Raw genomic sequence first — 23,897 nt, 5'->3', positions numbered from 1 at the left:
GCTGCTGTGAGCTGATTAAGTACAGAGCGCTCCATTTCTTGCCGAAGGCTTTTTGCACTGTTTGCAAAGTCCTCTCTGAATTGTTCAACTAAATAGACATGGCCCTCTGTTTGCTTGAAGTACTGAGTCAAATTGTCAAGGAGTTTTGTCTCCCATTTAGACAACATTGTGCAAGCTTCACTTTTCAAGTGTGTGAGAAGAACTTTCATGTCAGATACCTCAGATTTCACAGCAACTGTACCGTAGTTAGAAATTCTTGTTTCGGATTTTGTCACCCTTTTTTTCACAGATTATCGTCTCATTATTCTACTGTCAGGACATTAGTGACATTTAACATATGTAAAACTTAATTTGTACCAAAAGTTACCACTGAAGCTTTAAAGGAAGGACTGCAACCGTCATAAACATGGCCATAGCAGAGGTCTAATTATCAAACTTGAGAAACGTTAGTAGTATGTGTAACATTACTTACAACGTAAATGGTGGTTTTTTTTGGTTTTTTTTACATGGCTTCCAGTGATTATTTAATTGGGTCATAAAAGTTTTCCTTGACTCACGGTAAAGTGAAACAGGCCCTTTGACCTTCTCCGACGGTTGATTACAATGGCAATGGTATCATAACGGGTTGCAATGAATAATTTGGACTCTTCCTCTGGCCCCAACAAAATCCCGTCCCCGTCGCTCCCCCCACGTCCCCGCCCATGGTGTCGTATTGTGTGGTAGATCCTCGTCGTATGTCAATAGCACACTGGCAGATTGAAAAACACACAAACCGCCAGCTCTCAAGCTGTGGTTTTGGTGAACAAGCCTATTTGGCTCTGTGGTTCAGTCCAAAGAGGATGGGCCCTGTCCCTACAACAAAGTGCATATATCATAGGCTTAACATATCACCACTTTTTTCTTTGGCTTTCTGTAAGGTTGGATATGGTTAAGTTGAGAGCTGAAAAATAACTTGCTTACTGAGGAGATATAATTTAATTACAAATACTATGCAGATTCATGTCTATTCTAAGGAAAAGCATATTTTTAATGTATCTATTTAATGAATCACAACAGAAAAGCATAAAATGAAACACCTATTATTTAAAACAAAAAGTTAGAAGACTCCCTCACTCCTGTTCTTCCTATAGCTAGCGGAAAACACCAGACACACAAAGGTTTCAATAACATAGAAACCAAGATTTTAGTAAGTGAAACAGAAAGTAACTCTCACGGTCGGGCAGGATAGGAGGAGAAGCCTGCAACAGGCTTTTGCATTGCAGGGAATTATAGTTACAGAGCTTTGTCTCAGGATTATGCGTTAACATTTAACTAAATATGAGATACAGACGCCTGCTAAGGGGAAACATACATGTTTACTACATGAAAAAACTGCTTTAGCTTTATCGTTAGCATACATTTAAAACTGTTGTAAGTGGTTGTTTTTACACATGGCTGCCTTAGAGCATTATAATGTGTCAAAATATTTTCATTCACCTAAAGTAAAAGTGGAAACAGTTTGAAACTTGTCAAGAAGTTGTCATAAAGGTCAATTCCACGAACGAAGTGCAAATGGCTAGAAAGGAGCAATGAATAATTCCGTGCCCTCAAAAAAGAAACCATTTGGGCGGTATTAAGCTATGATTAGAAAGTTATAAGACTATTGTTTGAATTAGTTTGACAACACAGTCTATGAGTGAAGTTGCCGCCTGAAATTCTGCCGGGTGTCCGATTTTCAGAATATCAAACCCTTTCACTTTCCTTTGGTTGTGATTTAAAAACCCGGTGGATTTCGAGGGACTATGGTTAGCTGCTCCGCAGATCTCTGTGGTGTTAAACACCTCTGTTGCTAAGCACCGCCCAAGACAATGGTGAGTGTTTAAAGAAATGCCAATAAACCGAGCACGTCAAGGTTCTCCCATTCGGAATGGCTGTGGGATTTGCCAGACCCTCCTACGCAGCACACAGTGGAGAAGACTGCGGGCAATGGAGACTAGACGTCCTGAAATGCGGTGGTTACAGAGGTTTGGCCCCCCTCATTCTTTTCTTTTTTATTACAAATAACGTGAGCTATAGGAGAATTGTGCCTAAATAAACCATACCAGTTAGCTTAAATAGTTGGCAGCTGTACAGTGACCCACTCCCAGGGTGCAAGAAGCTATACTTTGAAGGAAAACCATCTGTACCGTATTCTCTGTCGTAAACAACTGGACTCCTCGTAAGTCAAGTGTTTGGGTCCTCTGCCGTGCTTACTGAGAGCTCTGTTAACTTAACGGCAAACAACTTTGTCTGTACTGCCTTGCTCTGCCTCAAATTGTTACCATAACCAGTCTCCCTTGTAATTGCCTAAAATTAACCAATCAAACCAAAACATGGACGGCCAACAAGTACTCAGCCCAATCAGAAGCTAGAGCTCAAAGACTTATATATTCAGTGCTGCCAAACTTTTCCCAAAACTGGAGGGAGATTTGGGGGGGGCAACCCATACTTTTGCCCGTACAACAGCAAATTCTTTGGATATTTCAGAGCATTATACTTAGGGTCTTAAATTGGGATTTGTTATATGTGGGGGATGGGGGGGCTTCTCAATAAGGGGTCTGGGGTATGCCCCCCCAGGAAAAACACTTTGAAACATAAACCATTAAATGGCACTTTCGGAGAGTTTTGTGCAAACAAAAAATGGAGAAATCAAGTCTACATGATATGTGCAAAACTGTGGGTTAAGAGATTTGCATTGTGTAGTATCAACAGGTAGTAGGGCATTCAGCATGGAACATTAGATACATTATTAAATTCTTATGATATAAGAACTGACCCAGACATGGTGCAAACATAATGAAACAACATGAGAGACAGAGCGAATATGTCGCAACAGCTGCAGAAGATTTGGTCTGTGGGGGAAACAGGTCCAGGGGTCCCTGGTTGTAGGGACCAGGCGACCCAAGTGAAATTAATGTTGAGTGGATCAACTAAGACATTGAAATTCTAAAGAATGAGACGCTGTTTTGCATAAACTTCTTAATACTTTAACCTTGTGCCAAGGCTCAGGAAGGGGTGGCCCTAATCCTCTGGCCCCCCCTTAGGGATTTACTTTTTGGAAAATTAAAGGACTATTTGGTTCATTTATTAAAACATCAAATTAATTATTTCAGTTACCTTTAGAGACGGCACGAGGTAGAGAAGACAATAGGGCCCAAAAGTGCGTATAGTATAGATAGTACGTATTAGATCAGTTTAGTATAGCTCAGACTGTGTTCATCAGATTCTGCTTTGTTTACTTTTATGCACATCAAAATAAAAACTCTTCCATCTGTGTCCGAGATGTGGAGAGTGAATATTAGTATATATAGTATAATATAGTATTATAGTGTAATATAGTCTGCTGTGCATGTCAGTGTCCGCGGATATGGTGGATTCACTCAGACCGTCGCAAAGACCAGAGGCCCATTAGGGTCATTGTCTCTGACAAAGTTTAGAGGCCGGCCGTACGCTGCTCGTTATAGGAGGAATAGACGGATGCAACTTGTCACTGCCCCCCCCCCCAGAGCGGGTAAACTAACATGAACTGAAGTGCTACGCTACCAGCACCGCTGCTGCTCACATCTATGTTACAGAGAGAGGGACACGAAGCGCCGGCAGGGTCTGTATTACTCAGAGCTCCTACCTGAAGCGCCGGACGGGTTGTGATAACAGAGCTCTACTGAGCCGGGAAATGCACCGGGTCGGCTAAGTGCAAAAATGTTCTCAGTGCGACAATTCGAGAAACTCAGACAGGGAGGAAGCTCTTGAAAACCCCTCACAGTCTTGAAAGCTCAACTAGTCGATCACGAGGGCTCAACAGCCAGATCTATAGTTAAAAACGTCTTAACATGTCAATTATTTGACCGACACTTCAGCGTGAGAAAGCGGGGGGGGAGAGACGTTGTGAGCGTGTGAAAAAACCGGTCAAATGCGTGTGTCTCACGGCCAATGCGTGAGAGTGGCAGCCCTGTTTCGAGTAGCGTTTACAGCTAGAGAGAAAGCTTATATTGAGTAGCGTTTAGCACTAGTGCAATAGCTCTGAATGGGAGGTACATTTATCCATTCATGCAGCTGTTGCAGCCTGACTCTGCGGTGATGGGAGCTGTACAATGAACCAGCCAGAGTCTCGGGACTGGTTCAAAAAACGACGGTGGCTACTTGAGAGGGAGTTTTACAACAGGGAAAAAACAGTACCCAAGATAGTGTTTTTTCTTTTACTTTCTGGGTTTGGCTCCTTGCACACCATGGGACCAAAGCTAATTGGAAAACTTACAAGCAAACTACAGTGGTGTGGCAAAAAGTGTTGCCCCCTGCGTCATTTCCTGTTCCTTTGCAAGGTTGTCACACTTAAGTGTTTCGGAAACATCAAACCATATTTAAACATAGTAAAGGAAAACACAAGTAAACACAAAATGCAATTTGTAAATGAATGTGTTTATTATAAAGCGTGAAAAAAAAATCCCAAAACCCTCAGGCCCTGTGTGAAAAGTGATTGCCCTAAACCTAAGAACTGGTTGGGCCACCCTTGCAGCAACAAACATGGCACCCAAGCGTTGCGATAGTGCAATGAGGCTTTTTAAGCGTCCGGAGGAATTTTGTCCCAATCATTTGGAGAATTGTCATAATTCGCTTACATTTTACAGGGTTTGAGCTGAACGGCCTTTTAAGGGTCATACCAAACATCTAAATCGGATGCAGGTCAGGACTTTGGCAGGCCACTCAAAGTCTTCATTTTGTTTTTATTAGCCATCGGTGGTGGAATTGCCTGGTGTGTTTAAGGATCATGTCCTGCTGCAGAACCCAAGTTCGTTTCAGATGAGTACACGAACAGATGAGTCGGACATCCCCAGGAATCCATGGTAGACAGCAGGAATTTATAGTTCATTTATCACGAGTCTCCAGGTCTGACGCAGCAAAAACAAGCCCCAGACCATCACACTACCACCACCATATTTTATGTGGTTATAATGTTCTTTTTATGAAATTTGCAGTGTTACTTTATACGCCAGGATTATACTGGACACACACTTCCAAAGGTTCCAATTTGTTCATCGGTCCTTCAATGGTAGTCCAAAAGTTTGGGGATCATCAACATGTGTTGTGGAGAAATTGAGACGAGCTGTGCTGTTCTTTTGATCAGCAGTGGTTTTCTCCTTGGAACTGATGCCTGAAGGACTTTTGCCCAGTCTTTTCAGATGGTGGAGGCCGGGACGTGACCTTACTGAGGCAAGTGAGGCATGCAGGTCTTGGCGTGTTGTGGGGTCTTTTGTGACCTCTTGGATGAGTCGTCGCTGCGACTCTTGGGGTAATTTTGGGCGGCGGCCAATAAGGGAAAGGTTCACCACGTTCCATTCTTAATTGGGATGAATGTCCTCACTGTGGTTTCGCTGGATTCCCAACGCTTTGGAAAGCTTTATACCCCTTTCCAGATGAATAGAATCTAATTACTGTCTTTATCAATTGTTCCTGAATTTATTGGGTCTCGGCATGATGTGTAGCTTTTAAGGATCTTCTGGGGACTTACTGTGTCAAGCAGCTCTATTTAAGGATGCTTGATTGTGAAAACAGGTGTGGCAATAGTCAGGCCTGGGTGTCGGCTAGAGAAATTGAACTCAGGTGTGGACAACCACAGTATAGTATGTTTAACAGGGGGGGGCAATCACTTCAAACAGGGCCTGATGGTTTGGTTTTTTTTCACCTTAATAAAAAAACCTTCATTGAAAAATTGTATTTTGTGTTACTTGTGTTGTCATGACTATGTTTAACTTGGTTGATGTTTCAGAAACACTTAAGTGTGACAAAATTGCAAAGGATAAGAATAATGAGGAAGGGGGGCAATAAACACTTTTTCAACACCACTGTAGTAAACGCAGGCTTAACTATGGTAAAATGGGGTGACCTTAAAACAAACACGTACCCTAAGATCAAGCAATTTTGTTGTCCTTGTGTGCGCCAACGAGGATACGTTGTGACAGGCCAAGGGTGGCGTATAAAAATGTGATAAAATGGATGTTATTATGGAACAATTAAATAAAAATAATCATGTCTATCTAAGCATAACTACAAAAATGACTACATAAGATCATAACTAAGCCTAAAAAACTGTATAAGTGAAACGTTAAGTAAAAATGTATATAAGATTTAGAATGGAGAAAAGCTAACCTTAAATAGGAGCGGAAGGCATAAGGCAAAAGTTGTTACAGCTATGGTATCTGTCTAAACTCTGTAAATCCCTCGGTACTTTAATTCACTGTGTCAAACAGGTCTTACAACTTTTAAGAATTTATCGACACAATTAGGATGATCTCATGACAGCCCAATGTAAAGAACCAACCACCCCAACTGCTTGGCGGCGCCTTTTCTGGGCGCCCACCCCCCCACTCTACATCTCTCCATCAGTGCCTGTACCAGGTACTGAGCATGTGTGTGTTCATCAGGACCACTGTGTGTAATAACACAGAGTGTAAATTGTAATTCTCTTTGATAATAAGGATACTTATATATTATGACGATTCAATGTAATGTTAAACATAAGAGCTAAAAAAGTTTGAAAAAAGCCCTGCTATGAGAGAGTTAGGTTGACTTTAACAAAGTTGTCTCAACAGAGAGCTGATGCTTAACATCAAAGTTAGCACAACAAACACCTCAAATAATGCAAAACACTTTGCATTTGAAGCTGTCAATTTATAAAATTACTTAATGACAACAGCACAAACATTCATAAAGGACCTTTCATGGTTTAGGGACATGGCATGTAGGTTATGATGCAATTAAGTGGAAATAATGATATGGAATAGGTATGAAATAACCAATGATGGGATTTTATTTAATTTTCATAGAGCCACAACTAAGAAGGCCTATTGGAGGATTGGGGTTGGGCAGCACTACACAAGAAGGCTTCCCTGAGACATATCAGATGATGAGACGAGTCTACTGATGGGAACCTTGCTAACGTACTCAGATTTCCATCGACTATTTTCTGAAGAAAACTGATGAAGGGTCAACTGTGACAGCATAGGATGGAAAAATGTTACATCAGTATGTGAGTCCAAAATATGAAGATGTCAGTGATAGAGTTAGATCGTGATTGTGTGTTGGTCACCAGCTAATTAGGTGACATACTAAAACCCCTCGTGAACATGCACGCACACTGCTCTCTTCTGTGTTCGGATTGGTGTTGTAATGCAAGGAAGGGCCTGAAAATGTCAATGTGTCAGTTTTCTGTGCTCATGCTTCCCAATTGTGACCAAAGCAGTGCACACTCATGCTTTGGTCCATGAGAGAATTTAAAAAGTACAGACCTCCAGTCCCTTTTACAATCAAGGCTTCCTTGAACAGAAGTGTTCTATCGAATTCCAATGCTATCTTTGTGAGGAATGGGGAGTGCTCCCTTGTCCAATCAGAGAGATCCCAATAAGCTTAGGAGCAATTCCAGGCAGTACCACGATACCTTTGTCACATGATTAGGAGTGTTGTGGCGGAACAGGCCCAAGGAAATATCCAAATGGATCCTGGCAGAAAAAGAAATTACTTGGTACTTTCCAGGTGGGAACAAAAACATGGTGTTTTCGGGAGACATAGCTGTAAACAATCTTCGTGGAGACATTGCTTGTTTGAAACACAATTTCTTTTTTTGTCAGACATCTGCAGCAGTTTTTGTGTTCTTTTACAGTGGGACTCTGTAAAATGCGAGCGCTTACCAAATCCAACACTGTCAAGGCACAGATCTTCTTGGTGGGTAACCATCAAACAAGCATATTCAATTTGAATGCCTAAAGCAGGTAGCAACCAAGTGGGCTTAATAACCGCAAACTTTTTGACGGACTAAGCCATGAAGATGCCGGACTTTGTACCAAAAACCCTGCGAAAAACATTCAGCAATGTTGTTGAGAACACAAAGATGCAGAGGAATCGAGCCGTGGCTAAACATTGCCAGACACTGGGAATCTGGGTTGATGAGGACTCTTCAGAGTGCCAGGCTGCCAAAGAATAAAATGCAGATGCCATCACTGCAGGGACAAATTCAAAAACCGTCAATACAAGAAGCTCCAGTTACCCTCACAAGGGCAAATATGGAAAGATGACTTGTTTAGAGAAGGAGAATTCGGCTGCGAAAAGTTGGATCTGAGACATAGAAAATACAAAAAAAGTGATCTTCAGGTACAAAAACAAAAAACTTAGGGAAAAAAAACAGAACTCTTATGACGTGTCAAAGGCATGACATGTTTCTCAACGCCAATATCGAGCCTCAGGGTAGAAAGGTGTACTGCCTGAAAAGGGATGCGAATGAACCTTGATAACGTGTCACGAGAAAGAATCTCTGGTTTCAGGGGAGAAGTACAAAGAAAAAATGCAAAGAATTCTGAGAACAAAGAGGAAATCAAAGACATTGACAAACAAATGTCAACAGCTCACTGGGGACTGAACAACTTCTTCCGTGAAATGGTGTCAGATCTATGAAGCTCACTTTCCCTCGAAACAGACCAATCACGGAAACAATTACAGCATCTGCCAAAACTTTGTGCAGAGTTGTTACTTGATGGATTCCTTAGAGCTTGTAGATGGAGAGCATACAACATACCTCTCGTATGCGGGTGGTGACGTATACTAAAGGGAATGACTTGGTGTCTTCCTAAGAACAAGATACTGGTAGTCACAGTCCTTGGAGTTCAGAGCCAGGAAAGTCCAATCTCCTCAACACATGTTTGGAGTGGCAGTTGCAGTCAGCAGTGGCGAGGGCACTCGAGGTGCCTTCATGTGGCTCATCAGAATCAATGAAAAATGTTAGAAAAGTGCTTAACTGTGAATTATGGTGATCTTGACACGGAGGGCTGACGTCACCAGAGCTTGCACAACTGGACAATAGCCATGAGACGACAATGAGCTTGCAAACACTTGTTGGGGGATGAGTAATATCACCATCATCAATATTGCAAGGGAGGAATTCAACAGGAAATGAAGGACATCTTACAAATAGTTGTGCAGCTTCCTCAGGAGAAAAGAGGGTTGGCAAACGGCCCCAAATGTTCAGTTTGTCACCAGAGTGTCAGATGTTTCAGCCCATGAGACGAACTACGAGACAGGAAAAAATGCTCTTGCAACAGTTAAATGAGATGAAACCCAGGCAGCAGCAAAATGGAAAAGATAAGAGGAGAACAAGAGCTTCACCGATGTGATGGAGTACAGTCCAGACATGGGAATGGTAAATCCTGACTCTGAATGGAAACCGCCAATGGCACCAGTCAATGCCGGCGTACAGTGAAGCTGTATATGCGCTCAAGAAGAACATTAATCCAATTGGGAAGTTGTGATTCATATGTAAGGATATCTTGGAGTTTACGAGTGGATGAAAAGCTGTGGAATGCAGTAAAGCATGAAAACTTTCATCTTCGCTTCCGAAACCGCTGGTGGTGATGGCATACCATGCGGGGATGTGCACAGAATCAACAAATGGGAATGGGAATTCAGAAAAGAAATGTACCCGTGGGTGCAAATCCGAAACCAGAATTTAACTACGGTACAGGTGACTGGCATGAAAGAAAATCTGAGGTATCTGCATGAAGTCTTTCACACACTGAAAGTGCGCTTGCACAATGTTAGTCAGATATGTGGAGGGAGTAAGCAACAGAAACTACAGACCTTGCTCCCCACCTTTGATAACTCAGTACTTCAGCAAACAGAGGGCCTGCATTGTTGAACAATTCAGGAGGACTGGGAAACAGTTGCAAAAGCCTCGAGAACTGGAGCGCTTGACTTACTCAGCTACGCCGCAGCTGACATCAGACAGGGGATGGCAGAGACTTGCTCGAATCACGGAGAACCACACAACGATCGGGGGAGAGTAAGTGGACGGCATGAAAACATGTCGGCAGTGGATATAGTATAAGTGTATGATGTATTGCACCAAAACGCTCGACACAGGACTTTATAGAGATGTGGAAACCCATGGTAACATGAACTAGCATTTTCCAGCGTGGCCGGCGCACCACTTTTGTTTGTCTACACAAGTGTAGTTCCCACACCTGTCACACACACCAAATTAGTCTCAGTAGGGGAAGTCATTGTGTGTCGGGCTTGAGTCCAAAACAGCGCTGAGCGATGGGACCTCGGGAGGGCTTTCACATTTTGACCCCCCCCACCCCCCCCCAGAAGGATTTTACCAAGTTATAGGTTAAACACACAGTCAGCCAAGTTTTTCAACATTGAAGTTCGTATGGCGATGTTCTTTAAAAACTGCTGATCCATATCTCAATGGACTGTGTGTCCACGAGTTGTGACTGAAACTCACCTGTAGCAAAACAAAGAACATATACCATGGACTTACCCTCCAGGAGATCTATACATACTTGATGAGCTGGTGGCGAACAATCAGGATTAGAAGGTTCGAGCATGAGGTTTTGTCTTAACCCACAGAACACTCTGTGGATTTGAGCCAGGCGCGATTTGTGTGTTGCAATGAAGGTTCTGCACATATGCTGTGACATACAGATGTCTGAAATAACTCAACAAAGAAAAGTTTTGGTGATTTTAAAAGATGGTGGTGTTCGCCATGGACGCGACCAGTGCCGAAGAAGGCAGATAGAATTCACCACCGCTGTTGGAGCCTGCAGTCGTAGACTTTGTCCACCGTCCCTGGGTCTGACATAATTGGTGAAATGCAGACCAGCCAGCAGTTCAGCACACGCTGTTCTTCCAGTATTAGTTTTACTGGATTTGCTCTAAAGGATGACTTGAAAACTACAGAGCTATATTTGCTCATCTGAGAAGTATGTGAAGAAAGCATGGAAACTTGACCAAATAGTTGGAAAGCTTCTTCAAATCCGTCTACGGCCTTGTAAGTTGTGTTTGAGGATCAACATACTCCAGTAAAGTGTCAGGAAGCATAAATAATGCTATAAATCAAAGCTAAAACAAAACAGAGTGGTGACTGAAGACAGTTCCAGTAAAACTGTCTGTCAGGAACATTGGTGATAAACTGTATTTTCCCAGATTGCTCTGGTGCTTTCATGATCCTGAACAACGCAGACCAGGAAAAGTTTGCTCATGGCTCAAACAGTGTGGGGAAGGACATGGCAAACACTTTGAGAGAAGTTTAAACAACAACTAACATCAAATGAAACTAAAAAAAAACTTAACGGGCAATCTCAGAAACGAGCGTTGCACCAAACTGATGGGTGTGGAATCAGTGGCCATTTGCAAAAGCGCCGTGTGAGGAAGGAGGAGATTCCCACTGAGCAATGGAATTACTACACGGAGAGGGTTGGGTAGATCAGGTGGCGTGAGACACAAAAACTTTAATTGACGTATGCTCTTCCCGTGTGCTCAGTGACAAGAATTTTCGCCTGCAATGTAAAATGGTTGAATGGCACCATTACAAGAGTTACACCGACTTCTTTCAAAGACCGGGACCGACCATTGCTCCAGATGCAGTCTTCAGGCGTCGAACACCTACTGAATATGTATCTGAAAAAATCAAACCAAGAGGTTTGCTGAAGCCTATGCATGCAAAGCCGGCTCGATATTCCTTTATGGTGGCCACATTATCCGCGAGCAAGCAAAAGCAAGCATCAAGAGCTTTAACATAAAGTAAGAGATACCAGGCTTTTGTGATTACAGGATGCAACCATTTATCTTCTGAAAAGGCTTCCGATATTGTCATAACAGGATTTTACCACTAAGGTTACAGAGGAAAACATCAGAAGGAAATCACTGCATTAGTGTCATATTTACCTGAGATAAATTTAAGAAATAATTGATAACAATCTGCTTAACTATGGTTATAGTTGCGAGGTAACCGTTAATATCTTGATGCTTTGAGTCAATTACATGTTAGCTGCATTTAGATGTTTCTGACATGCACAGCACAGGGTTTCTAAGTCAATTGATTAAAACAGACTTTGAATATTATGTTTGAGGGGACAGATGAATGCCATTATGTTTTTAATGAAAAAAGATGCACACGTAATCAAATGTGATCTTTAGTTAGGGTTTCTGTCGAACATGATTTTTTTTTTTTTTTTAAACCCACTCATCTTAATGGATATTGTCAACATAGGACGAATATTATTTTTTTGTTGTAATTTTCTGATTAAGTCTGGTATTGTTACTCGAAAGTTAGAATTCATCTTTTTTGTTTCTGTGAAGTATGATGCAAAATAAATTTATTTTCAGGTATTAAGATTCGTCTAAATGCCAGCCTGTAGGTTTAACAGATGTTTTCGGTCCGTTCCTGCTTTCTAAGAGTGTATAGGCAATGTGCTTCAAAAATTTCACAATGTCTTTGTTTTCAAGTAAGTATCTGGTTCTCAATATTCAATTTTTGTCTGTATGCTTTCTCTTCATTCTGAATTTAGAATTCGTATGGTATTTTGGTTCGCAATGTATCAAGCCACATATATATGTGGTATTGATTAAAAGATCATCAGTTATTTCAATAATATAGTGTGAATTTTTGTTTTTTATATTTGGAAAAGAAACACCAAGATAACTTGTATCTATTTGTTATTGTCCACGTTGGTATACATTATTACTTCTGTTAATTGGATAAAGAGAAAAGTATCAGGACGGTTATGTCTTTAGTTTCACTAAAGTGTTGGGTTTCGTAAATCAATGAAGAAATAAAACAAGACTAAAGGTTGTGTTCAGACAGAGAGGGAGCGATCACTAAATTTAGTTTTCAGTTTTGTCTGAGCACACAGTAAGAGTGTGATTCTGCTAGCAGGCGACTCAGTAATGGTTTGAGCTAAATGCTAATGTCAGCAATGTACATGCTGATGCTAGAGAAGCAGGTATAATTTATAATGGATCTTTCACCACATAAACGTTGAGGCGTAACGAAGGCATTCATTAGCACTGAAAACCTATAAAGCCTAAGGAAAGATGGCAAAATCAGTTTGGAAACGTTGTAGTCATAAATAATGTATTAGACAAAGATTTTATGAAATGATGAGGGCGCCAGAATAAAGCATATGACAACGCCAAAGTCTTCTAATTTCAACACAGAGGGGACATGATTTCATTGGCAGGTGTTGAGCCCATTGAACACAACCAACCATGTCCAATCATCTGGGGAGCTAGAGGAAAAGAGTCAGGACAATCGAACACGAGTCATTAGTAGAAGTTAAAATATTTCATTGGCTGAGAGAAACTTAACATGAAATTTACTGGTCAGTAAAATGAAACAAAGAGGAAAAACGTGTTGCACACCTTGTGGTGATAACATATGTAGTGAGCATGCTTATGGTATCACCATATTTAATTTCTCTCCCCGTGTGATATAAATCATTAAACAACCAACCAAAAAAGGAACCAAACAGTAGAACAATGTAAACAGGAAATTTATACCAAAAACCACTTGCATTGCGGTTGTCATCATAGGAAACGAGAAACCTTGGATATTGTATAAACCTGTTACCTAAAACAAACGTAGGGCTTATAGTACAAATCATAAAACATGTACTAATGCCACTAGGTTTTTGAAATTGACTAGAATGTCATTAAACGGTTCATGTGTTAATTTCAGCCCACCCCATATTAGTGTCTGGGTCAGCGGTTGTGGGGAATAATTACACGGAACTAGCTAATTTTTAAAGTTATCCATGTAAATAAAAAGTGTTATATAGCTCTTATTTAGAAATTGATCTATGATTTTTTTTTTTTTAATTAACTTAGTACAGTTTCTTTTTTGGCGTCTGTATTGACAACTTTTGCATTCTCGGCGTAAAAACACTTGATCAAAATTTACATTTTTGGGCTTAATGGAGTAGAGACCAGCATGGTTAATGAAATTGGTGATCTGGTTTGATAATCCACATTTAGACTTATAGAGGTGTGCTGAACATAGACGTGTGAAAAATAACTTTATTGCCTCAATATGCTTTCGGGGTGGTTAATGTGGACTCGTCAATAAGAAAGAGGCTACACAACGGTTTGGAAACAGCAGCTTTCCTTTCTTAGCTTTTAGCTTAGCCATTATACTTGTAATGATATTAAAATGCTGGTGCGGTCCCTCCCCAGCTCACGTTTTCAAATGGCAACACCGTATCGCACAACACTCAGCTTCAAAACACGGTTCAACAAACCAATGGGGATGTAACAGATGTCCAAGTCCACTATATTTAGTCTAGGATTCGGATTAGAAGCTGAGAACTGAGTTAAATTAAACAATAACACTTGAAACTAGCCCTAGTTTCATGTTACTGCCAAATATATACGGTATAAGCCAACTTTACCTCCTTTTGGATTTTTGGGTAGGTGTAATTTCAGCAAATGTGTAAAGAACAATGATATAGGTAAATTAAAAAAAAATCTTGTTTTAAAAGTAACTTCCAGGTAGAAACAGCCAGTTTTAAGCTTCGCTATGAAGCTTTCCCGAGTGATCCAAGAGCGTTATTCGTTTAGAAGGAGAATCTTTCTAAACACAAACGTTCATTTATCAGAAAAATTATAGGAAATATAAACGTCAGGAAAAGGTAGGTGTAAAAACTTTAATCTAATGTGTAAAAAGTACAATATTTACCTTATACAAGTAGTAGTAGAATAGAAGTATAAAGTTGCATAAAAGGGAGGGAGTACAATGTATTTAGTTAACTGCTTCGTCCAGTATTGTATCCCTCGAAAAAAATGTAGTGTCACATTGTATGTATTCAACAGTAAGGAGTTAACGTTGTGAGTATAAGGCTGCCGAGAAGAGAGTGGGGATGAGTCTCAGGAGGAAAATGCAGTCCAACACACTCGCAGTCAATAATACCTCTAACTATTTTATTATAGCTATGGCAATTAAATATAGGCCGATGTTAATAGGTTTTACCATAACATGTAATTATATTTTGTTAAACATGTATATTGCATGATGTCATTTTGGGCAGTATATGTATCTATGATAAATCAGTAAAACTGAGCAATACAGGTACGTAAGACCACAGTAGATAATCGTTATTTTTCTCTGGAGGGGGGGGAGAGTAAGAGGCAGGAGAGACTTATGAATCAGCGAGAGAAATATCAAGCTACAGTCCAATGATTATAAGTCAACCTCATTAAGACTGAAGTCGATTACAGACAGTACAGGTATAACTAAAGTGGCATTTTGACCACAAATGCAGCTCAACCAGAATCCTACCTACAGTCCTCCAGCTTAAGAGAACAGTTGAACAAGAGAGAACAGCAAGCTGAAAAATTCTTGTACCTGCCTGATGAAGCTATACAGGGAAACAAGGTTTTCAAGTGAAGATCTGAGTTTTGCAAGTCCAAATAAACTTTATTTTCACCAGGATGGTACATAAACTATACAGTAGAACTGTGTAATTGAATTCATGACTTCTTTTAAACTGTGGTCAATTGTTGAGGTGATGAAAAGGGTACGGTATGTGAGGGATATCTGAAGGCTGCAGAAGGGGGGGGGGGGGCTGTTCAGACAGTCAGTCCTAGGCACAAATTAAATACACATTCCACAATTCATGCACATCTTTAGGTATCTTCAAACTAGTTATAGTTGGGGCCAACATCTACGCACATCACTGGTCTATGGGTTGATTCTCGGTAAAAAGCAATTTCGACAGTAGCCAATGAAAGATTGTTTTGTTACTAAATAGTTATCCTAATGTTTTGTAGATAAATCCCGCTCGTGACGGGTTGGGCTCATGGGGTGGTCATATAGATATATTATGATATTCTATATATATAATTATTTGGAAGTTACTGAATACAGCACGCACATAAGTAAAGATATTGGGACATCAATTATAATACAGACACACCCAACAACCAGGAAAGAAAGATTGTCACCGCCTTTAATGGCACCATAATCGTTCTTGGACTCACCCGTGTCCATGGCCACAGGGTGCCAAGGGTGAACATGGGGTTAGAAGTAGCACTCAGTTACCATTAACACCTGAAAGTGGGGGACAGAAAGTCTCGCCCCCCTTTACCTGCCCTTTTTCGGACTGAGCAGAGCTGCAGAGCAGACAAAACCCTAAATTTAAGTTACGTACATAGAGAGACGTCAGGGGGATAAAAAGTCAAATTAGATTTCCCTGATCTGTGGATCCTTGATGTCCTCTACAAATGTTTTTTGGAATCTATCCCAGCTTATATTGTGTCTGACCCAAGTGGGGGTTATAACAGCACATCAGCACAACTGAGTTACTGTTAACTGCGCTCCTGGCTTTGCTTCGGCACAAGATAATGGCCCATTGTCCAAACAACAACACAACCTATTATACTGATAGTTTATGATACTTTTTTTTCTTCACGCTTTTGGAAGTTTAAGGTGGAACGCTGCGGGGATAGTGAAAAATGGCTCGCTGAAGGGACAATAGTTCAATCATAAGTGCACGATCTATGTCTATTCTAAAGAAAAACATGTCCTGTGAAGATACTTTAATATATACTATGTTTTGTGTCATATGTTCACATTAGAAAACTGTCAAAAGGACTCTCCCGCGCTACCCTCCAGCAAGGGCGTAGACAAATACGTTCAGTTTACTGAAAACAGCGGATTATTCTGAGAAAACAAAACCGAAAGTGATTTCATCTGGCCAGAAAAGGAGACTCTAAGTTGCAACCTAGGCTTTGCATGCCAGGGAAGGCCCGAGACTTCATCTCAGGACTAGTACTTAAAAACTGACGCCAGAATATTGCAATTGGAATATAAGTGTAAAGAATAAATCCTCAAAGGTAAGCAACCACATTTACATTGTCATGACTGTTTTCTTTTGGATTAAACATTAAGTAGTGATCTTACTATGGCCTGAAATAGAGGCAGACTCTGAATGTTCTTATCTGTCTTTAAGCGCGATTGCGATAGTGGGCTGATTACACTATTGTTTCGGCTATATGGTAGTCTATCAGGCATGCAGAGTACACCATAGCTGTTGATTTCTTGTAATTGGATAGTTGTTGGGGCAGAGAGGGTCACAGGCTTCTTTGTTTTAGGGTGTACAGTGAGAGCAGTTGGAATAATGGACCAAGTTTGGATGGCTGAGAGCATACCCCACATGGATAAATCTGAGGAGGGAAACGGCTTGTTTTATACAACTTAAAAACTTAAATAACAATATAAAGTACCTAAACATAGACTATATATTAATGATATATATAGTATATACGATATATACTATATTATATATGTGTTGTTCATGGATTCATTACACTTAAATTTAAATATATCTTCAAGTACAAGGAAGTTCATGATGCAAGTGATGTTCTTTCGCTTGAGATTATACTGTGCATGAAGAGAACAGTCCAACACCACAGTGATGTCAGGGTGATACCAATAACCTGACCGATTCATAATAAAACATGCGTCATGGGAGAAGGAGTACTGAGATGTACTTTTCTGATGTTAACAGCTGTTCCTCCACCAGGAATAAAGTTCTCAGTGCGGGCAAGGAGGACTGTTTCTCCTTGGCTTCTGCACTCCTGGATAACCTGTAAGGTTACACTGCAAAAGATTACTCCTGGCAACACGAGAGGGCAGTTGGCCAGAGGCACTCCAAGCACTCTGACGGTTGGGGACGACCTGAATCCTGGGGATGAGTATACTTTCAGCATATAAGGATTGCAGACAAGGGAAATCAAAGAAAGCAACGCCCTGTCGTATTAAAGGTAATCTGAAAACAAATAGTAAAAGGTCCAGCAAAGTTGTGTCTGAAGGATCCTTTTGGCCATGACCTAACCATGGTTTATGTGTGTACATCTTACATTGTGTATCAGACTAAGAGGTGTGTAATTGGTAAATTGGGGCAATAGGTGATATATTGTGAGGTTTGTCTTCTTTAACTTGGCAGTCAAACAGCACTGTTAAATTTAAAAAAATTGTTCTACAGAGCCCAGACTCCTGTGCAGAGTACGTTACCAGGTCAGCAGTGAGTCCCTGTGTCTGCGTTGGGACCCCCCTGATGGTGAAGTGGAGAGAGTTACATCGTGATTGTTGCAGTGAGGGAGACATTATGCAAGAGCTGGAAACAGACCAAACCAACCTAATTCAGCAACCTGAAATCCAGGAGTGTGTTACTCTCTCCAGGTGGTACACAACTTAGGAATGGAAGAAAAAGCGAGCCATCTGTAACAAAACTGTCACACAAGTAAGTAAATTTACACAGCAAAAAAATATGAGGAATGCTTTAACCATGTAGTTTGTAAAATTAAAACAGGGGCGATTTACACATCTCCATTTCAGCAAGGTAACAGGCAGGCAGGCAGGTACAGGGGCATAGCCACAAATGCTGGGCCTTCTAGAAAGGCATTTTCAATGGGCCCCTCCCGCGCCACAGCTATCATTCTAGCATCTTTCTGGACAATGAGGGCCCTGGGTAATCATGGCCCCCCCCCTTCTGACACCCTGGGTAGTAGGAGGCTATGGTCCAGGTAAATATTCAAATAACAGAAGCTGAAACACAAAAATCACAAGCAAGAAATAACAAAGTAACTAGGAAGTACTGGCAAGGGATGAATGCAAAACATCCGGTTTAAGGTGCAGTAACATTAGAAACCAGAAAAACACAGCCCTGAAAGCGTTGCTTAGAGATAGAGATAATTAAGTGCCATAGCTTATACACAACATACATTTACTGACACATAGAGAATGCATAGGAACTCCATGCACACATACTCACAAAAAATACAAAGAAAGATATCAATAGTGTGCCCTTACAGTAAAGTTATTTGTAGCCTGTTTAAAGAGGAGTGGTGTGGAATAAATGCAGAAAGGTGCAATGGTATGATGTGCAAAGGACGGTCAGGCAAATTCTATATCTATTCAAGACAACAGGCATCACAATATTTAACAGTAGATACGTTATTACTTTACTAAAAATGACACTAGTAAAAGACTTGAAGAAAAGTTCAAGTTGAAAAGTGTCTATACAGATGAAAAGACGGTAGTGTTTGACCATACAGGAAAGCTAGAAAATGGGAGGTGGCTAAACTAGTCAGTAAGGAGTCAAACAGTGCCAAATCAGCAGTCCGGGTAGTTACTTGAGTGTATAAAAGGCACCCAGAATGAAGGCAGGGTACAAAGGGCGGTGGTACGAGGGGGAGTGTGAGAGCGATCTTTCAACACATATCTCCCCCTGTGTAGGATTGAAGAGCTAATGCCCTCGGGACAAATACCTACGCAGTCTGTTTGTTTTGCAAGACAGAGACAGGAGCCTACTACTGAAAAGCTTTCTGCTTGGAGAAAGTGGTGTGCAGGGGGTGACAGTCACTGTCCATTATAAAGAGCAGTCTGCTCAGGGTCCTCTTATCTGCAACTGATGTCAGTGACTCCAGCTCATGCCCACCACGGAGAGCAGCTTTATCCCCAGCCTGTCCAGTTGTCCGGCATTCTTTCCTGTCCTGCCCCCAACATACCACAACATAGAAGAGGACACTGGCTATGACAGACTGGTAGAACATAAGAAGGAGTTAATGCAGATCCTAGCCTCCTAAGGAAATAGGAAGCCTGCTCTGCCCTTCTTGTAAAGTGCATCAGTATTGCAAACCAGCAGGTATGTCAAGATGTAACTAGGTATTATATGCACTGACAAATCCACATTCAACCATGTTCAATGGTGAAAGGCAGCAATGGGGTGGCAGGCCTCTGAAGTCCACCACCTTTTTCTTTGTTTGGGTGGTGTTCAGCTGCAGCTGGATGGTCCTACACATCCCACAAAGTCCTCCAAAAGGCTTTATACTCCTCCTGTCCATCCTGATACACCCACAATTGAGGTTATGTCAGAGAACTTCTGCATGGGCATGACTCAAGGGGTGCCGACCAACAACACTCAGATGTGAGGTCCTCAATCTAACAAATGGGGCCGTTCAGTAAGGTAATCTGAGTGGTCCAGGTCACCAGAATTGGTGCTCACTCTCAATGCATGCATAAGTTGTCTCTTCGCAGGAGGGGCTGAATGGTGTTGAAAGCACTTAGAAATCAAGAACATGATTCTCCCAGCAATGCCTCGCTTGTCCAAGTTAACCCTGCAAATGTAGATATAGAAAGGCATCTCCACTCCACCTTCTTGGGAAGTAAAACTTCAAGGGGTCAAGCGCATTAGCGAACATGGGGTCTTAGGATGTGGAGCAACACGCAATTCAAGGGTCTTCATAGTGTGAGGTAGGGCACGTCCTAAAGTCATAAGTTCTAGGGTGTACCTTTTGGGGAATGGCTTGTGCCCCATCATGCGCCAGACTGGTCACCCAGAACCTAGACTGTAAATGTTAACAGTCTATGCCCAGAGTTGCTATTCTTTGCGGCGGCCACAAGCGATCCTGCTTCTCTCTGGCTCTCCTCCCATCTCTCTCTTCTGGGTCATGTCCTGCTGGGACATGTCTGGTTGTGTAGTGTTTGGTTTAGAGGCTTTATTGTGATTGTCATGGTACAAAGTCCTGCTACATACTGGAGAGCGGAAATTCCAATAAAGGCCGCTCAGCTCGCGGCCTGTAGCACTCAGACGCACGGCCTTGTTTTCTCGCGCTTCAAAATAAATCCTGATTCTAAAAAACAAATTCCCTCTTTGCTCTTTGTCAATTATCATTGATACATTTATATCAGGGTGCAATACAAATATGATCATTCTGATTATGGTAGACCCTGATAGCTATTGTAGCCATGCATTTTAGGGATTGTCGGATTTTTGCCCTGAGGCTGTGACCACGTCATGTTAGATCTATTGGTTTTAGGGATTTGGACAATAATATTAAACCTGAGAGTCTGGGAATATTGCCTTCACATTAACCTGAACGTGTCAGACGGTTTGTTAACCAAGAACCATCTGAGAATTTGTCATTGGAAAATGTTTAGAAAAGGCAGGCAATTTCAAAAAATACCTGGCAGGTGATTGGATGAACCATTCATCTCTCATGTCCACATCACTGTAGTTGTATTGAATGATCGGTCGGGGCTGTCACACACATAAACCACGCCCGTAGCGTCAGTAGCTCCTCAATGGGTTCGATGGTTGTTTGATCCACTGCGTTCAGACACAAATGCATTGACTTGAAAGCTAACAAGATTGATTTGTGTGTTCTTTTTTTTACCGTCTAGTGCGATTGCTGGAAAAAGGAATGACTTCAGCTCCACTGTAATATTGAGTGGGAGTTGTTGCAGCCTGCCACATGCAATTCCGCCCCCTCCGAATCAGACAGTGTAATGGGCTATCTACTACAATTTGCATGTCTACCAAGCCCGGCAGCTTTTTGTGATATACATTAAAACAATATTATTTAAAAAGGCACAATCAATGTATAGGACTGCGAGTACTGGGGTGAATGAAGAATATTAAATAACCATGATAGTTTGATACCCATGTTTTCATGTCTACAGAAAACACACTAGAAGGCCTATTGGAGGATCTGGGGTTGGAGCAGCACTACACAAAGAAGGCTATCCCCGAGCACAATACTTCAGAGCTGATGACGAAGAGCATTATGATGAAACCTGCTAAGCGTAACTCAGATCTTCATGGTATTTTCTGAAGAAAATGATGATGGTCAATGTGACGCTAGGAATGTGACAATCGTGAACGCATGTCAGTCAAAACGTGATGGCCTGCAGTTAGATCTTGATAATCTATTCAACAGTACAAATTCAAGTGACACGCCTAAACCCTCTTGACATGATAACTGCTCTCTTTCTATGTTGGCACGGATTTGGCAGGAAATGTCCTTAAAAATGTCCAATGTGTCAGTTTTCTGTGCCTCTATGCTTCCCAATTGTGACACAAAGCAGTGCACACTCATGCTTTGGGGCCATGAGAGACATTGTTAAAAAGTACAGACCTCAGCCTTTTAGAAACCAAGGGCTTCCTGAACAAAGAATTGTCTTCTTGAACTTCCACATATATCTTTTGTGAGACTGGGCGAGTGCTCCTTGTCCAAGTCAGAGAATCCTCAATAAGCTTCTGAGCAATTCCCAGCAGTAAACGATAACTTTGTTCACCATGATATGGAGTTGTGGCGACAGGCCAAGGAAAATAATCCAATGGCCTGGCAGAAATTACTTGGTACCTCATGTGGGAACAAAAACATGGTGTTTTCATGTGAGCCGTTGCTGTAGACAATCGTGTCGGGAAATTGTTTGTTTGAAACACAGTTTTCTTTTTGTTGTGTCAGACATCTGCAGCAGTTTTGTGTTCTTTGACACTTTGGCGCTCTAAATGCGAGCTGCTTACAACAAACAAAACAAGACAAGATCTACTTGGTGGGTAACATCAACGCAATCAACAATCTAATAAGATGCTCTAAAGACGGTAGCAACAAGGTGGGCTTAACTAACAGCAACATCCTTGGAAGGCTAAGCATGAAGATGCAGACTTTGTCAAAAAACCTGCGAAAAACCGTCAACAATGTTGTTGAGAACACAAAGATGAAGAGGGAATCGAGCGAGGGAACATTGCCCATGAACTGGGAATTGGTTGATGAGGACTTCAGGTCCGACTGCACGGCGTGCAAAGAAAATCACTGAGAAGATGCAGAAGTTCAAAAATCTTTCCAAAGCAAAGAAGAGCTCAGTTACCCTGCAAGGCCAAATATGGAAAGAATTGACTTGTTTAGAGAGGAAGAATTTCGGCTTCGAAAAGTTGGATTGAGAACATAGAAAAATACAAAAGTGATCTTCAAGTACAGAAAACAAAACTTAGGGAAAAACACGAACTCTTATGACTGTCAAAGGCAATGACATGCTTCATCAAGCAATACGAGCCCAGGGATAGAAAGGGGTTATTTCCTGAAATGGATGCCGATGAACCTGATAACGTGTCCCGAGAAAAAACCTCTGGTCTCAGGGAGCAGTACAAAGAAAATGCAAGAGGATTCTGAGAACAAAGAGGAAATCAAAGGACATTGACAAACAATGTCCAACAGCTCACTGGGGAGAACACTTCTTCCGTGAAATGGGTCGATTAGAAGCTCACTTCCTTCCAGAAACAGGACCAATCACGTAAACATACAGCATGCCCAAACTTTGTGGCAGTTGTTACTGATGGATTTCCTCTAGAGTGTAGATGGAGAGATGCATCCAAATACTCTCCGATGGGTGAGTGACGTTCCTCTAAGCTGAATGACTTTGGTGTCTCTAGAAACAAGATACTGGTAGTCACAGTCCTTGGAGTTCAGAGCACAGGAAAGTCCACTTCCTCAACACCGTTTGGAGTGCAGTTTGCAGTCAGCAGTGGACGATGCACTGGAGGGCCTTCATGCTGCTCTCAGAATCAATGAAAATGTTAGGATAAGGGCTAACTGTGACTTTATGGTGATCATTGACACAGAGGGCTTGAAAGTCCACCAGCGCTTGCAAATGGACAATCGCCATGAGCGCGACAATGAGCTTGCAACATTGTTGTGGGGCTGAGTGATATCACCATCATAATTTGCAATGGAGAATTCCACAGAAGGAAGGACATCTTACAAATAGTTGTGCATGCTTCCTCAGGATGAAAGAGGTTGGCAACAGCGCCCAAGGTCAGTTTGTTCACAGAATTGTCAGAGTTTCAGCACCATGAGAGAATCACGAGACAGGAAACTGCTTGCAACAGTTAAATGAGATGACCAGGCAGCAGCCAAAATGGAAAAGAAAGAGGAGAACAAGAGCTTCATCGATGTGATGGAGTAAAGTCCAGACACGGGAACTGGTACATTCCTGGACTCTGGAATGGAAACCCGCCAATGGCACGCAATGCAGGTACAGTGATGAAGCTGTATATGAATCAGAAGAAATAATCAAATTTTGGGACGTTGTGATTTCATCTGCTAATGATATACTAGAGAGTTACGAGTGGAATGAAACAGCCGTGGGATGCAGTAAGCATGAAACTTCTGATCAGTTGCAGAAACATGCATGGTGCTGATGCAAATGAGCCCCCCCCAACGTGTACAGAATTCAACAAATGGGGAATGGGAATTCAGAAAGAAATGTACTT

General features: G+C 41.5%; 1 protein-coding gene across 1 annotated transcript in view; it reads right to left on the bottom strand.

Annotated features, from left to right (window-relative positions):
- LOC116669390 (interferon-induced very large GTPase 1) overlaps positions 1 to 23,897 on the bottom strand; it is a gene marked incomplete at its 3' end in the record, with an annotated part of 24,206 nt that continues 309 nt past the window's right edge. The window contains 1 exon segment of the mRNA XM_032499221.1: positions 1 to 276. Within this exon segment, the coding sequence (XP_032355112.1) occupies positions 1 to 276 (276 nt within the window).

Source organism: Etheostoma spectabile, chromosome 19 (assembly GCF_008692095.1).
Source record: "Etheostoma spectabile isolate EspeVRDwgs_2016 chromosome 19, UIUC_Espe_1.0, whole genome shotgun sequence".
NCBI classification, from domain to species: Eukaryota; Metazoa; Chordata; class Actinopteri; order Perciformes; family Percidae; genus Etheostoma; species Etheostoma spectabile.
Note: the sequence above shows the minus strand (reverse complement) of the source record. Positions and strands in the feature narration are given on the sequence as shown.